At 38.3% G+C, this 17,695-nt stretch overlaps 1 protein-coding gene across 1 annotated transcript; it reads right to left on the reverse strand.

Moving 5' to 3' along the window:
• Positions 1-411: 411 nt before the first annotated feature.
• Positions 412-14,099, reverse strand: zap70 (zeta chain of T cell receptor associated protein kinase 70). The gene is made up of 14 exons (XM_072439051.1): positions 14,030-14,099; positions 12,365-12,618; positions 11,082-11,263; positions 9,375-9,535; positions 9,140-9,278; positions 7,920-8,001; positions 7,812-7,834; positions 7,679-7,733; positions 7,237-7,402; positions 6,322-6,528; positions 5,106-5,298; positions 3,774-3,914; positions 2,842-2,954; positions 412-765 (listed from the first exon to the last, which is right to left on the reverse strand). Exons 2-14 carry the CDS (start codon positions 12,585-12,587, stop codon positions 639-641), a joined length of 1,812 nt encoding a protein of 603 aa, XP_072295152.1. The 5' UTR covers positions 12,588-12,618; positions 14,030-14,099; the 3' UTR covers positions 412-638.
• Positions 14,100-17,695: the final 3,596 nt, after the last annotated feature.

The raw sequence follows: 17,695 nt of genomic DNA on the forward strand, positions 1-17,695 counted from the left end.
ATAGAGATAGATGGATAGATAAATAGTTAATTATAGATAAAAGAGATAGATATATAGATAATTATAGATACCGGTAGATCAACAGATAATAATAGATATAGAGATAGATGGATAGATAAAACAATACATTCATACTCAGTTACATCTACTCAAGTACATTTCAAACTTTTACTATCTACTCCTTTTTACCACTTTACTACAAACATCAGGGGACAGTTCTCGAGTAAGAGTACGAATTAACTGGGCAGAGTACGGACTTCTGATTTATTTTGAAGTTGAAAGACACAAAGCACGACTAACTAGTGAACAGAATCTGCCGTTTTCCGAGGACAGAACACAAAAACGAGAAGCTAAACCGTGTGACGACGCAAGAACCACAAACGTTCAAATAATTTATCATCGTCGACGTGAAGCTTTTGTCGGTTTCCCAGGTGAACTAAAACAACGGCGCGTTCCTCCATGGACGCGTCTCCGGCGGTGAGTCCGGCGCTCTTCTGTGGCGGTCAGCCGGGCCTGCTTTTGCATTAGAACCGTGTCATAAGAAGCTCTTTGTCTCAGTGGTTGTCAGGAGCCGTTCAGAGGGCTCTTTGTGGCTCGGGGAAAAGGGGGGGAGAGACAGGATGTGCCTTGTTTTGAGTCTAGCTGACGGCCTGTGCATCGGCGGCGGCGGCGGCAGCTTCCCCAGCTTGAGATCGGGCTGACACGGAGAAATGGGACAACCTCATGGACTCCTCCACCTTCTTGAAGTCGGGCCGCTTGTCGAGTCTGAGGGCGGGAATGTCGGAGGGAAAGAAAAGAACGTTACAGAGCAGCAGTGGTGGGAAGCAATCAAGTCAAGTTTGTAGCTGTTCTTTTGCTTCGGTAGATTTCACAGCAGCTACGACCACAAAAGCGAACAAATAAAGCTGATTCAGTCGCTTCTGTTGTTGTTGTTGTTGTTGATCACCACATTAGACACTTTAGTAGTTCTTTTACTTTATGCATTTTTAAACGGATACTTCAACTGCTTTAACTTAGGTCGAAGAAAAGGAACAAGTATCTGTGCTTAAGTAGCTAAATGTAGTACGAGATATAATCGTTTCAAATCGTCAATGATCAGGCCTTTCTGATCAAGAGGTGGTTTGGCGTCTAGACTTTGCCATAAAGCCATATTTATTCACTTTTATTCAGAAAATATCAAATGAAATTGAACATTGTTGTGGGTAAATGCGGGAAATGATGTGTTTGCTGATTTACAATGTTCATAGGAGGTGCAGGAGGTCACTGTGGAGCCTGGGTCGTATGTGTCTAATAACTGAGCAAAGCCACAGCAGCAGAAGCAGTATTGCACCACTAGAGGGCGGCCTAGTGTTATCAGTGACAGCCACACATCCACATTCAGAAAAGTAAGTTTGTGTTCTTTGATCACTATTTATATCATACAAAGGCCTTTCCATAGCTTTTAATATCAATGGGTTCTTACAATAAATAATAAATAAATAACAACAACATATTACACGTTTATATGAAAGAGGAACTTCACGAACGATCGGGACACGCACTGGAATCGCTTTAAATTAACTTGTTTTGACTTTATTCGGCTGGATTGAGTGTTTTCGTCGTGTCGTTGCGATGTGTTTTGGCTCTGAGTCCCCCGGCTCCGGCCCCGCCCCCCGGCTCCGGCTCCGGCACCGCCCCCCGGCTCCGGCCCCGCCCCCCGGCCGGCGCCGTACCGCGTTTCCACAAAGGAGGAACTCATGAAACTGCGGAGAACAGTCGTCTTACCCGGAGATCGTCACGTTATCCCGTCGCAATACTGACCTAACCTAATACTGATGTGCAATTCTGTCATATGTGCAATTGCTATTGGAATTCATGTGCAATTACTGTGAAATTCATGTGCAATCTATGTGCTGTCGTGACACATATTCATGTGCAATTACTGTCGGGATCACATGCAATGGTATTTATTTATTTATTTATTTATTTGTCTATGGGAGTTTTTATTTATTTATAGGAGATCTTCTACTGAAAGTGTTTTTCAGACTTCCTATAAGTGATCTGTTCTTCTGTATCTACCTCTGTATCTACCTGCGTTGCACCAATGAAATTTCCCCATGTGGGACAATAAAGGAATATCTTATCTTATCTTATCTTATCTTATTTTATAGACGCTGTAACCCATAAATACTGCAGCAGTGTAGGGTTGTTATTATTTTTATTTTTTTTATGTGTTATTTTTAACCACTATTTGTTGTTTTGGATTATTTATTTACTGTTTTAGTTTGTAATATTATTATGTATTATTATGAATTATTATTTTTTTAAATGTATTAATTTTATTCATCTTATTTATTTTATTTTATTTATCTTATTTATTTCATTTTATTTATTTTAAGTAATTTCAGTAAATAAATAAAGTGGATTGGATTGTTACGTTCTAGTTTATCTCACTTACATCAGAATCTTTTATATTTTCATCAAAACATGTTTTAACGCATCCCCAGAAACATTGCATTTTGAATAAAATAAATAAATAAAATAAATAAAATAAATAAAATAAATAAAATAAATAAAATAAATAAAATAAATAAAATAAATAAATAAAATAAATAAAATAAATAAAATAAAATAAAATAAAATAAAATAAATAAAATAAATAAAATAAATAAATAAATAAATAAAATAAATAAAATAAATACATTTAAATGAATTTAAATTGATTTAAGTAATACAAATTAATTAATGACTTAATTCATTAACTTAATAATCTTGACAAATAAAACGTATAGTAACACATGTTCCTGACTCTCTGTTACTCTTTCGCTCGTCGGCACACGTGACTTTCACGGCGTTTCTTACTCGACGCTCCAGCACTCCAGCATCAGGCTGTACATCCGCTCTGGACAGCCCACCGGACACTCCAACCTCTGGCCACTTTTCACGAAGTCCATCACTTCCTGGCCTTTCAGTTTCTGCTCCAACAAATACAGACACAACGGGGAAGAGTTCTTTTCAGCACGAGAAAATAAGGAAGGTGAAAAGCAAACTATTAAAAGACTAACAAGAGCAGAAGAAGAAAGAACAAACAAACAAACAAACAAAACAAAGAGAGTTCTGTGACACTGAAAAGGCTGTCGGATTGTTTGTGACAGATACTGGGAATAGACTAATAACGCACTGAAAGCTATACGTTTTCTGGTGGTTACTTTGCCACCTCCTTGTCACCGTGGAGATGTGCTCGTTTTGCCCGGAATATTCCACACTGCGGCATTATATCTCCAAGAACGTAGCCGACCAACCACCAGAAAACGTGACAATAAATGTGTGCAATAGAAGCAGTAAATGGTTAACAATGTGGGAAAAAAGATAAATAATTTACTTTTTGAAGAAAATACTTTTACTGCAATGTATTTGTGTAACATTTGTGTAACATTTGTCTTGGTGGCATGATTCTAGACGTCCTGTATTGTCTTTATAACAGCACTTTTCAAAGGTTTTGAGTCACTATCCCAGTATTTTGTAAAAAATTATATGAAAAATACAAGAAAATGATTTAGCAAAAATGTTCTAACCCTTTTTGTTTGGACTAGATTATTGTTTTGCATTTTCAACTGGTTCAGAAGTCACTTGGGACGCTCCAAAATGGTAGATTAATTCACAAACACACATGAAAACCAATTGTCTGGACGTCTATTTCTGTTCTTTTGACTTCCTGCCGTGAGCCGCTTCTTGTCGCACACGAGTAATAAATAATAAATAAATAAATCACACGTCGTGGCTCGAGACCGCACCTTGTACGGTTTTCCTCCGTAGGAAAAGGCTTCCCACATGGTGACGCCGAAGCTCCACACGTCGCTCTTGCTGGAGAACTTGCGATGGCTGATACACTCGGGCGCGTACCACTTCAGAGGCCACTTCCCTCCGCTGCGCGACTGGAGAACACAAAGACCACAAACACTTAAACGATACCGAGTAAAACGAGAAAGCGAAGCGAAACACTTATACTTTTAAGTCTAACGGCTAAAAATAAGTAGCAATTTGGAAATTCCAGGGTAGGAATGTCATATTATTGAGTATTTCATGTGTATCTGGAGCCAAAATTGTGTATCAGGGCTAATTGTGACTATGGTTTAGTCATATTTTGATCATTGTAATTGTTTTCTGGACTAAACAGACGCTAATACACATTCTAAAGACAGTTTTATAACAAAATCAGTGGCATTATTACCTCCAAATGTCAAAACTAATAAACTATGTCAGATTTTTATGAATGATACTGTTTATTTGTAAGTATTCTCTTGGTAGAAGGCTTCAGTCGCCATATATCAACCGTTGTGTTAAATATACAATAGAGATAATAGTTAGTGACAGCTAGGGATGTTTTTAGAGTTATGATTATTGTGAGAAAAACCTTACGATGTAACGATTATTCAGGATTGTTGACATTGTGACTAAAACACAGTGAAATCTTAAATTTTCTTTCATTCTCGTGGTCTGACATGTGAGTGTTCCTCAGGTTTGTGTCCGGCTTTGACCTGTTTATTGAACAAAGCATACTTAATTTTGCTTCTAAAATTATCATTGTGTAATTATATAATTATTGTGACCTGAGCGATCACGATCTTCAGAATCAGAATAATTTCCAGTGTCAATGAACAGGATTCAAAAACTAGAAACTTGTTTTGACATTAAGGTGCAACGTACAACAATGAATGAAAATAGTAGTAAAATATATATATTAAAAAGGTATGCATAAACATTTAGAATTTATAAATAAAATAAAGCGAATAAAAAAGAAATAACAAATAATAATAAAATGAATAAAATGAATAAAATGAATAAAATGAATAAAATGAATAAAATGAATAAAATGAATAAAATGAAATATAATTGAATTCAATTAAATTAGATTGAATCAAATTAAAATTAGATAATACAAATGAATGACTTAATCAATGAACTGAATAATCTTGACATACCTAGTGACAGCCCTATAATATATATGGAAAACTGTCCTAAATCAGATCATGTTCCAACACCCTCGGGGCACTCCAGTTAAAAAAAAAAAAGTCGGGACGCTCCCGACAACAAGAACTAGTGTGTCCGTGGTGTTTCCGCTCTACCTTGTAGTAGCTCTCGTCGGCGTTGAGAGCCTTGGACAGGCCGAAGTCGCTGATCTTGGCGTAGTGAGGTTTGACCAGCAGGACGTTCCGAGCCGCCAGGTCTCTGTGCACAAAGTTCTTCTCCTCCAGATACTTCATGCCCACGGACACCTGGTGCATGAGGTCCACGATGTTCTCCTCCGTCACAGTGTCCCTGCAAACACACACAAACAACGTACTGTTCTTCAGCGTAAAGAGCTTTTTACAATAATGATACTCAAATTAACAGCGGTTTGTTTTTGACACATCGTCCCACTCAGTCTCAGAACGATGTATCTGGGCCTCAAAACGCCTGCCATGGACACAATAAATGGATATCTTTGGAATATACTGGGAAAAAAGCCATCACTAAAGACTATTGAGGACTGGACTGACATCACAACTGACGTACGGGAAATGGAAGACAAAAAAAAACACCTTTAGACTCAATTTGAAAATGGATTAAACCTCTTTCTCCCCATGTAATGTTTATGTATTTAGTAGATTGACCGTCCAGATTATTAATGCATTTATATACTGATAGCTATATTGTATTCCTTAATTTTCTTTTCTTTGTATGCTTCCTCTTCTTTATTTTCTATTTTCATCTTTACTTATTTTGTTCTCTCTGGTCTTCAAAAAATAAATAAATAAACTTTTGAAAAATAAATAAAAAATACTCATGTTACTGTATTTTTGGGGATAATTGTACAGTTTAGTGTAGAATTTTGAAACCGGTGATTGTAATTGAGTAAAAAGTTTAGCACGTTATTTTAATACACGTTTACTTTTAAAACCCTGTTAGCCACTGAACTTTAACCTTTATTATTTTATTAATCAAGCTCACATAACAGCACTGCATCGCCTCCTCTGATTGGACAGGGCTTTAACGATGCACTGATGACAAAAAGACTGAAATAGGCCCATGACCTGACAAACTGCACAGGTCTGAACTATAATCAGCAGTTTTTATGCAGAATTAGACAGGATATCGTTTACGGCGGACATTATGGCACAAAAATTGCAGCCTTTTGCTAAATGCGTCTTTATTTAACTTTGATTTGACTGTGATTAATCTCGCAGACTTAATATGGACTTGTAACGGATGATTTTTGTTTGTTTCTAATGATTTATTGAGGAATAACACATTCACACACAACTGAAGCGTCCGTTTTTCAAAATAAAAGCGCGCTCGGACCTGTTATTCGCGAGGAACTTGTTGAGAGGTCCAGCCGAGGCCATCTCCATCACCAGCATGAGGTTCTCGGCGTCGCACAGGCCCAGCATGCGCACGATGTACGGGTTACTGAGCTGGTACATGATCTCCGCCTCGCGCATCATCTCGTCCTTCACCAGGTTGTGGTTCTCGTTCTTCAGCACTTTGATGGCCACGTCGATCTGACCCCTGCAAAAAGGACGCGCACGGTCACAAATCAAGAGCACGTTTGATTGTGCAAGTAAAGAAAAAGCATTAAAATCACAATACAAGTTATTAACAAATGATTAACTATATATATAACTTTGAACTATAGACAAATAAGTTCACATTATCTTCTAGTCCTACAAGTCAAAACATTCATATAACCATTTGTAGACCAATTATTAGTCCATTAATTAACCTTAATAAACCATGAACAAAGACTTAATTCATATTGAACAAATGATTTATTGAGAATAATTCAGGTTTAGTAAATACTTAATCAGGTCGTCGTGGTTAAAGTCATAATTAAGATGTTACTAAGCCTGAAAAAGCCATTTGTTCATTATGAATTAAGTCTTTGTTCTTGTTTTATTATCAGTCTCTTAAAAGTGTTGTTATTCTATTTGTTTGGATAAATATGAAAATCACAATAGATGTAATTAATCAAGAATGTGAAAGAATGTGCTAAGAAATGCCTACAATTGTCTAATTTGAGCTTCAAATTCTGGCCAAAGCTGATCGACTTTAAACTATCACCTTTTAGGCTCATCTTTGTTTGGAAGAATAATATGCAGTTTTATTCAATTTAATTTAATTGTCCTCTTCCCTTTAGTTCTCCCATTAAAAGTGTTTCATATATAAAATGTCACGCTTGCTCCTTCCGTTTCATATCCTAAACCCCTGCGCTCGTACTTGTCCGTCTTGAGGACTCCTTTCTTGACGCAGGCGAAGTTTCCTGACCCGAGCTCCACCTCGTCCAGGACCAGTTTGGACCTCTTGATGTTGAACATCTTCAGCTCGTGCGGGTTGTGGTAGGTGCTGTCGTCCATGGGCAGCGGGTCGCGCGCTGTAGGAAGATCTACAGGTCACACCTCAGAGAAGCAGCTCTACACTCACTACTTTAGTCTCATTAATGTTTGTGTAAATGTTTGAACGTTTAGATCAAGAGTGCTCCAGAGGTGGTTTGGGTTTCTTAAAGTTTGTTTAAGTCCGATACTTGTGTTCCTAAAAGTCTGGTCTGACTGGGAAGAGAGAACAGGAGCTAAAAAAGTCCCTAAAGTGTGGCCCCAGTTCATTATCGTTATTATTTCTTATGTTGAAGTGATAAAAGCGTCTTGTAGTTCTGATGACTGACCTGCAGGAGGCGGTGCATATCCATTTGGATCCGCTCGCTTCTGGAACAGTTGCCTCTGGAACAGTTTTCATGGGGAAAGTTCAACACAAGCTGCACAAACCAACCTGCTGCAGACGATGAGCACTTGACTTACGCTTCCAGGAAGACTCGGTTTCTCTGCAAAGCAACAAAAGATCATTGTTAGTCCCATTCAGGCTGATGTGTTTTTTCTTTTTGCTAAATAAACTTGAATTGTTCTCACTGTCAACAGATTTCCCGTTGGAACAGGCCTCTCCCAGACAAGTGACCAGGCCGTCGGGCTTCAGCTTCAGATACTCCACCAGCTGACGAGCACAAAACACAGAAGGGCCGTGAATAAGACCGGGACACACGCGTTTATATATTCAAAAACATGAGGCCACTACACAAGAGCTGCGATACTGACGGCCATGTTTACTTCTACAGGTGTTGTACTGCACAAACTCTACAGTTGATTGTCAAATATACACTTTATAGGTCCATTGTGGAAGTAACAGATGGTAGTTCACCTCAAACTCCTTAAGTTTAGGGCCTTTTTTCTCCTAAAACGACTAAAATGAGCTTAAATTCAAACTGAAGCTGTTAATGAACATTTGGAGAACAAAAAACAAATTCTTTTGAGACGCTGCAGTTTCTGATTTACTCTGATTAAAAGTGGGAACAAGCTCCGCCCAGAGGAACATCGGACTGGAACTGCTGCTTTGGACATTTGTGGGGTTTATACAATTTCTCTTTAAAAGCTGAATCAAATTTCACACACAAAAAATGTTTTAGGGACTTGTAATGAAGTTAAATAAATAAATAATCAAAATAAATAAATAATTAAATCATAATTAAAAAAATAATAATTAATTAATAAATCAAAATAAATAACATAAAACAAAACAAAATAAAACAAAACAAAATAAAATGAAATGAAATGAACTAGTCCAGGCTGGATCTGAATGGTTCTGGAATCCCAGAATGGTTGATTTGACTAAAAATGTACAATTTTTATGTATTTATTTCTATGTTTAACATGTCCAGCAGCTTGAGAGTGTCCTTTTATCAGACGGTGGACAAAAAGGAATAAATGAAAGACAAAGTCAGCGAGATATGCTTTTTTCTGGTATTTAGTCAGAATATCAAACTAACATATAATTTTGCATTTGTTGTTGTTGTAAACGACAGTATTAATCTAAAACAGTTTGTTAAAATAAAAGGCTCCATTGACTTCCTGAGCTGATAAGCCCCGCCTCTTCCTAGTGACATTTCCCCGTAACTAGCAGCGGTTACATGTGGTTGTACGTGTTTATTTCACGTTTCACAACCCTAATAGTTGCAAGTAAACACATCAACACGCCTCAAATGCAGGTCAGAACAGGATCAACACTGACACGTACAATCGATCAAACCACAATTCCCCTTTAAAGTCCCCTTTAAGAGTCATTACTGCGTACTCACCTGCCAGATCGTGTCAAACTTGGTTCCCTCTGGCATGGAGTACTTCCCTGATTTGTCTTCCAGGATCTGATAGTGGTACACAGTTTTCCCGTACACCATGGAGAGCGCGAATGTCCCGGCCTCGCCTCTGTCTCGGACACTGAGAACAAAAACACCACATTTTGTCTTTATAATGGTGTGAAGAAGAAAACAGGATGTCGACGGGGTTCTTTTTTTGTTCTTCTTCTCTCCTCACAGGAACTTTCCGTCCGGCTGCACCCCGCTGTACAGCCGCCGCTCCCCCTCCTGTCTGGGGATCTTCCCGTGGTACCAGGACATCCGCTCGTGGGCCGTGGTGGCGATGAGGCGCTCCAGGTTTGGGGCCTGGCTGATGACGGCCTGCTCCATCTCGTCACCCTGCGCACATCACACCCACATACACATATTCATAACACTCAAGGGAACATTTCTCTATACCGTATTTTCCGGACGATATTTCGCACCTTTTTTCATAGTTTTGGCCGGGGTGCGACTTATACTCCAGAGCAGACCTGGGCATTCAAGATGTGGCCCTCAGCATGTTTTAATACTTCCCTAGAAAGATTTTAGTTTCTATTTTTTAACTGTCTGTAACATCTGTCTGCACTTGTATCCTTAATAAAGATGTTAATTAATTAAATATAGATTCAATAGTCTGTAGTTTACCGAAAAGTGATATTTTATTTGATATTTAATATACATAGATTTTGTTTTTTTTACACTAATGATTGCAGGCCGGTCCTCCGCTACTTGCCTGGATTCGAATATGGCCCTCGAAGGAAAATAATTGCCCACCCCTGCTCCAGAGCGACTTGTGATATTATTCCTTATATTCACACTGAGGGCGCTCTAGGCTCTAAGCGACGCAGAAGAAGAATCTGTACTTCCTTTACCTCCGGAGTTTGTGGAGTTGTTTAGAAGTGACACAGAGGAAGAAGAATTCAATGGATTTAGTGATTTGGGGTAATACTGATGCTTTGGTAAACTTGTTAGCATGTTCTTTATGCTATAGTTATCTGAATAACTGTTAATATGTTACGTTAACATACCAGACACTTTTCTGTCTGTGCGTCATGTAGCTGAAGGTGTTAGCGTTAGCATATGTACACCTATTCACCATGTTCTCTCATCTGTTATTATTTTAAACTGCATTTCAAGATGAAATGTCTGTTCTTGGTCTTGGATTTGATCAAATACATTTCCCCCAAAAATGTGGCTTATACACCAGTGCCACTTATATGTTTTTTTCTTCTCTATTATGCATTTTTTGGCTGGTGCAACTTATAGTCAGGAAATACGGTACATATTATTGCCTTATCTGCAATGTTACACGTCGTGGCATTAAACGCATGAATCTCTGTGGAGACAAGCAGTTGGTCGCAGGTCACGAGAGCATGTTCACTCGTAACGCTAAATAGATATTTATAGCGCGTGAAAGTCAGATTATAGCGTTTATATGTGTCTGTGTTATTGTGCACAAAAGGATTAAGTCACTGGCTTAAATTTAGCCTGACATTTAACTCAACTCGACATAACATTCTTTGAACGTCAGTGATGCTAGAATAATGCTGTTCGAAGGGGATATTTTATTCTGACCTGAGAAATACTTTTATATATTGCTATATCACTTAGTCTAAGATATAATAGTATGTAGGACAAGAACTCGTGATGCGCTGAATCTCACACAATCAACGAAAAATGTTTAAAAGTCACAGCAAAAATCGAATAAATCCAAATTAATCTGACATTTATTCATCATAACGTTTGTCTAAATCTTGTTTTTTTCATGGACCTAATCTCGTGTCTTTAACATTTCCTCACGACATAAGACAGCAAGTCAAATGTGTTGTTCGAGTGTTAGTTTTGAGTCCTAACGCCCCCAGTTTGTCTTTTCTGGTGCGTTTCCAGGTGACGGGTGCGGTACCTGCAGGTTCCAGGTCTGCCGCACGTAGTCCCGCAGCATGTTGTCCCGCAAGCTGTCGAACACGCCGAGCCGGATGGGTGTCTCGGGCGGGCGCAGGCAGGGCTTCCTCAGCGTGCACACCAGGCCGTCCGGGTCCTTGCTGTAGTACTCGCACAGCTCGGCCGGCCCGCAGTGAGCTTTGCCTGCGGGAGAGCGTCACTTTCAGCGCCGTTTCGACTTTAAAAGGCCCATTTTCAGTCAGATCTCGTTGGATAATCAAAATCCACTCTGTACATTCATTTCTCATTAAAATGAAGCGAGGAATCTGCAGCTGCTCTGTTCATTTTTTAGATTTAAATGTTCTCGAATGTGTTGAATTTTACCGTTTTTGACACATAAAAGGCCTTATTTCTTTATAAAAACATGGCGTGATGATTTATTTTACTTTTTTTTTTACATTTGTGCAAGTGAACTACACAGGAAGTTTCAAATTGTGGCAGGGAAGATGAAACTGTTCCAGTCTTTAAACTCAAAACAATTCAAAAGGTAAAAAATGTAAAGTGCGTATGACGGGTCTGTATCATTTTCTGTATTTGACTGTATTTGGTGTATTTATGCCTGTTGCAAATATAAATGAAGTTGTGGAGGAATGTTTAAAAATCTGTAAAAAGTGACATTACGCTCAAAGTTTATGCACAAATCACACAATAGAAAGAAATTATTTATTTGACTTTCTAAACATGAATTCAACAAAAATAAGTTGCTCTCATATAGTTTGTGTTTGTTGGGTGATTTCCTAGTACGATGTCATCAGTTGCAAACAGAAAGTAAAAATGATAAAGCTATTTCTGGGTTTCAGATGACATCACAGCATTCTATCAAACAATAATATTTAATACAGAACTTGAAATAAATATTGTTACAATGCAGATTTATGTTGCAATATAGTGAGTTCTAGGGCACAGTCACTGATAGAAATGATCAGTGACTGGCTCTGAGGTTATAATTATTATCACATTTTAGTGTCGAAAAACAACCGATTCTGGAAGGAACTCTGTCTTGTACTTTAGCCAAATTTAATATATATTCATCTTAATTGTTAAAAAGGAGGTTGGGATTTGAAAATGACTTTGTTTCAGCTCAAATCAGAGCGTTGCTGATAGAACAATAGTGAGATTAACGTTGTGCCGGTGATTCCTGTGCACGCCTCGAGTTCAGTTGAGTAGCTAGTTCAACGAGTCGAGTCCAACCCGTCATTTTAATAATCAAACTCGGGCCGAAACGAGCGCCCGTCCGCCACTCACCACCCACGATGCAGTACGTCCCGTTGAGCTGCCTCTCGATGGAGTAGTGGTGGAAGTTCAGGTTCCACACCACGGACAGGACGTAGCCGCCGAGGCTGCGCAGGCACTGGCGCAGGAGGAACAGGCCGTCGCTCATGCCGGCCAACTTCAGGCACTGCTCGGCGTCGAAGCGGCTGATGCTGCCGTAGAAGAACGGGAGCTCGGCCGCCGGGTCGATGGACATGGCGCCGGGAAAAGGGCTTCGCCGAGAGCAACTGGAGACGCAACGGACGAGAAACACGTCTAATAGAGTTGACTAAAAGTACTTCATTATAATTCTAATGTCATGATATCTAACTTGAAAAAAACTCAAGATTATGACAGAGATTGTGTCTAAACAGCAATGAAATCTTTAATTTTCTTCATTGTTTTTGTCCAACATGTTATATTTCCTCATGTTTGTGACCGGCTTTATGAAATTAAACTCTCTGAAAGACAAAATAAAGTCAAATGTGACAGAAACAGACAGATAAAATTAAGTTCTTTACGTTTAGATCTATTTTTGGGCCGTATATTGAACAAAAAAAGCTTAATTTTGCTTCTAATATGGTCACAATTATACGTTTTTGGTTCTTACGACAATATTGCAACCTGAATAATCACGATTATCGATTAACCGAATAATCTTGAAATCTTAACTCCTCAATTAAGTACTTACCAAGAATTAAGTCTTTGTTCATGCTTTATTGAGTTAAGGTGTGGTTATTATAAAATGAAACATGCAATAAGGGTCAGGGAACTTTAAAAAAATAAATAAAAACATGGCATCATCTCATTGTAGGCTTTTAGCAAATAGTTTCAGACAGTTCCAGGTTCTAATTATGGATTTTATTTGATTTTTTTTTATCAATAACTATATCCAATATTACTAAGGCTGCGACGAATGATCATTTAAGCAGTTCATTGGTCAGTCTAGTCTGCGATTCATTTTTCCATTTGTCAAACAATTATCTCTATTGTCCATTGAGACTTTTTAGATATCAGCCGAATAAAGGTTGAAATTTGACGACTGAAAACTTCTAGATGCAGAACATTTACAAATGAAGTGTGTTATTGATGAAAAATAGAAATTGTTTATTCTCTTTTGACATTTAGATTGAACAATGCCACTGTTTTTGTTATAAAAAGGTATTTTCATAAGTGTTTTAGAGTCTGTAAAGTCCAGGAAAACGATGAAAGATTATCAAAATATTTCCCAACAATGACTAGAAAATAACTTTATTCGTCAGTTACAAAATAAAACACTGCTTATTCAGGCAAACAACAAATAAAACCAACAAAATAAAACCATCTTATGTGTAAAGGCCTATAATTTGAGGTCACAAAGGTCAAACTACAAAATGTTCAGCTTCGTTACTCTTCAATTTACGTAAAAAATCTAAAACAAAGCAAATATAATGCACAGAAAACATAATGGGAATGACAACATCGAGCCAATACCGATATATATATAAAAAAATAACACTGACACCTACAAAAACATGTATTACGTTGCTGACATTATGCAATCTGTCGTTGTTAAACAGCAAAAGCAGCGGGAAAAGTCACTGAAAATATTTGAAATGTCAACGTTTTAAACAAATCTACAAAAGCAATAAAAAAAACTGTAAAAACCTTGCGTCTCACCCTTGTTTTTCGAATCCCCAAAGCCGTGTGTCGGTGCAGAGGCTTCACCGGGCGACATATCCTGCACCTCGAGCCCCCGCGCCTTTGAGAGTTTGTGTCAAAAAGTCTGAGCGTTTTGCACGAGAAAGAGACAGAGACAAAAAGCCACAACAGGAAGCTGCACTTCGCCCTCACAGCCTCCTTCTCCGCATCTTCCCCGAGCGACAGGTGCAGGCTTCCAGATCTTTCTCTGTGCACTCAACAAGAACATTACGGCGCCTTCGATTGTAGCACAAATAATACAACTTAAAAATCCATATTAGGCAAGGCAAGTTTATTTGTAGAGCACATTTCACACACAAGGGAATAAAATTAACTGAATTTTAAATAAAAATATTAAATAAAGATAAAAATAAAAATAAAAATAGAAATAAAATAAAAAACACCTAGCCTCTTATTTAGGCCAATGCTGTTTAATATATTGTGACGTCGTGGAGCAGATGCGAGATAAGGATGAAAAGTGGCGGTGGAACATGTCAGATAAAAAACAATGATTATCTCTGTGTTTTGGAAAGTTTACAGTTAATTTTGGCTCGTCTTGTTTTTCGTTTTTACTTTTAAGGAGGAGTTATGCGCTCAAAAAATGAAATTTTAAACCCAAAAAATCTATATATATATTTTCACCCTTTTTCCATTTCAATACCTGAATCCCAATTGAACATAAACATAATTTAAATAGATGTATAGAATTATTAAGTGGAAAAAGTTAACATTTGTGTCACTTAAAAAGCTGCTTCGGGTAATAAAATCAAATGTGAAACTGTATATTATGTAATTTGAGTTGCACAGCAGGTTTTTGGGTCTCAGTTTGAGGAAGAAGCAGCGTAAAACCGCGGCTTCCTCTCGCGTCCTTGACCACATCAGCAGTGGACAAGCGGCGCAGCGCCCAGAGTGACCACAAGACTGCGCTGTGGTCTGGGTCGAGGGCGCCACATCAAACGGAGAGCAAAGCAGGTGAAGCGATGGACGGCGGCGGTTGCACAGGTTAAACAGTCACGATGCACGACAGGCCCACGTGCACCAGGCCTGTCGTTTGTCTAATCCTATTATTTTATTCACTTTTTGTAGAAAAAATAACAATATCAACAACAACAAAGAAACATTGTGGGCTTTGAATGGATAAACTGGATAATATTGCAGCAGCTCTGGGGCTTAAGTGAGGTACATCTTGTTGAGAAGGCGGATGGAGAAGCCAAAAATGTTACTCAAGAAAGAAAAAATGTAATATTACTTGAGTAAAATTGTAGCAACGGTCATTATAACTCTCTGACTGAACTTATAAAAGGCTTTCAAGGGGAATTAAATCCAAACTATATAAATGTATTGACAATTCAAGCAGCCCTTCTACCAATTAATTAAAAATAAATGGGAAAGAGAGGGTAATTTTGCTTTGACGGATGAAGAAAGGGAAAACAAATATAGATCTCAGAAAGAACTCCAAAGACACGTGTTTGGAAAGAATTCTGTGGGGAAAATATGTCAAACGGGTCATTATTCACGAGGAAATGTTGGAGAAACTGTGGTTGTCAGGAGGCAAACCACCGTGTTCAGGACGTGTTGGAGAAACTGTGGTTGTCAGGAGGCAAACCACCCTGTTCAGGACGTGTTGGAGAAACTGTGGTTGTCAGGAGGCAAACCACCCTGTTCAGGACGTGTTGGAGAAACTGTGGTTGTCAGGAGGCAAACCACCGTGTTCAGGACATGTTGGAGAAACTGTGGTGGCAGGAGGCAAACCACCGTGTTCAGGACATGTTGGAGAAACTGTGGTTGTCAGGAGGCAAACCACCGTGTTCAGGACATGTTGGAGAAACTGTGGTGGCAGGAGGCAAACCACCGTGTTCTGGACATGTTGGAGAAACTGTGGTGGCAGGAGGCAAACCACAGTGTCCTAGGACTGTTCTGCTGCTCAGAAACACTGGACTTGACATCGACATCCCACTTTGTATTTGGGCCTCAAAACTCCTGCCGTGGACACAGTGGATACCTTTGGAAAGCATGTTTGGAGGCAGAGAAAAAGGCCCGTAAATGTAACAGAGTGCTGTAACAGAGAAAATGTGACAGAGTAAATGTAACAGAATAAATGTAACAGAGTAAATGTGACAGAGTAAATGTAACAGAATAAAAAAACATCTTGATATCTGGCAACAGTAATAGAGAGTAAAGTAATTGACATTCATAAACCTTCCCCACGTCACAGTTAATATTGCTCCATGACAAAGCCGTGATAATACCACACAAACTCCAGAGGGAAACATTGTTCAATACATTTTATTAAGACTTACTGAGATTTCATGTGAGATAATTGTGATTTTCTGCACCGTAAACAGAGCACTCGACCTACATTGAACCACATTGTTGCGTTGCGTCTTTTTAAGCCTTTAATGAGCACGTACATGGAGCAGGCTGCACGCTCACGATGCATCTGCAGAGCCAGTGTGGCCTTTCACTTAAAGACACAAAACTACTCGAGATGAGTCACAGCGGAGGAGGAGAACTGCCACGCAAATATACAAGTGTGAAAAGTGTGAAAAGTGATAAGGGCTTACGGTGATATTTGTGCACTTTGGCGATTAATCTTACAGACGTTTCACATTTGTCTGATAATTAACCCTCAACTAACAAAATCTCCAGAATAGTGTTGGTGTAAATATAAACTGTAAACACTTAAAACACAAAAGAAAGAAAACGGCACAGAGAGCAAGTACACAAAATCAAGACATCCAATAAATACATCTAAAATTACAGCACAACTAATGGGTCAAAGTCAAGTCATCAAGTCAAAAGTTTGTCTAAAAAGTAATTTTTAAAATATCATTTATAATTGTTTGTCGGTGCAGTTTGTGTCATCCATATAAGGGCCTTCTTTCCTGCTGACAGGAGAGAGCTGCAAAGGTATCCATCCACTGTGTCCGTGGCAGGAGTTTTGAGGCCCAAACACAACATTCACAATAAACAAAAGTTGGATAGCCCAGATTTAATTTAGGTTTTTTTCTTCTTTTTGGTGCACATTTAACTTCAGAATCAGAATCAGAATCAAAAAAGTTTTATTACCATTGTCAAAAAAACATTTCACAAAAATACCTATTTGCTTTGGTGATTTGGCGCAACATACAACAAGATATATAGAATAAAGATATATAGAATCAAATAGGTTCAATGCAAAGAACAGAGAGGAAAAGCTAAATTTTAACTTAAAAATAGACCTTAATCTAAGCATAATATTAGAATATACCATGAATATAGTTAAGATACAAAAAGGCAGAGTAAAACTATAGGGCTACAAAACTAATAAAAGGCTTTGTTTAATGTTTTTACAGGGATGTTCCACAGTATGGCTTTAAACTGATCCCTATTGCATTACAGGTGATTTTATTGCAAATAACACCATGAAAAACACGTCTTCTTACAATGAGCAGGGTCGCCTCTCCACAGATCTGACCCGTAACTTGACCCGCGACATCACCCGCTTGTTTCCATTAAGGCGGTTGACTTTAATGCCGCACTGTGGAACATTCCAGGCAAAGCAAAAACCTCTACAATGAAGTGTCGAAATGCTGCTCCAGAGAAGTTATACTGTGCACTTTTAAAAATGTTTTGGTCAATTATTTTTCCATTTCAGATTGTTAA

This window comes from Eucyclogobius newberryi, unplaced genomic scaffold (genome assembly GCF_026437365.1).
Source record: "Eucyclogobius newberryi isolate DKJ021-1_F unplaced genomic scaffold, fEucNew1.0.hap1 SCAF_9, whole genome shotgun sequence".
NCBI lineage: Eukaryota > Metazoa > Chordata > Actinopteri > Gobiiformes > Gobiidae > Eucyclogobius > Eucyclogobius newberryi.

What these genes read in the sequence shown, in the direction of transcription:
- zap70 (XM_072439051.1), bottom strand. Translation starts at nt 12,587, where the DNA reads ATGTCCATCGACCCGGCGGCCGAGCTCCCGTTCTTCTACGGCAGCATC. An exon ending in GACGTACTGCATCGTGGGTG is followed by an intron (nt 11,264 to 12,364) that starts GTGAGTGGCGGA and finishes GCTCTCCCGCAG; the next exon opens with GCAAAGCTCACTGCGGGCCG. An exon ending in GGCAGACCTGGAACCTGCAG is followed by an intron (nt 9,536 to 11,081) that starts GTACCGCACCCG and finishes TGATGTGCGCAG; the next exon opens with GGTGACGAGATGGAGCAGGC.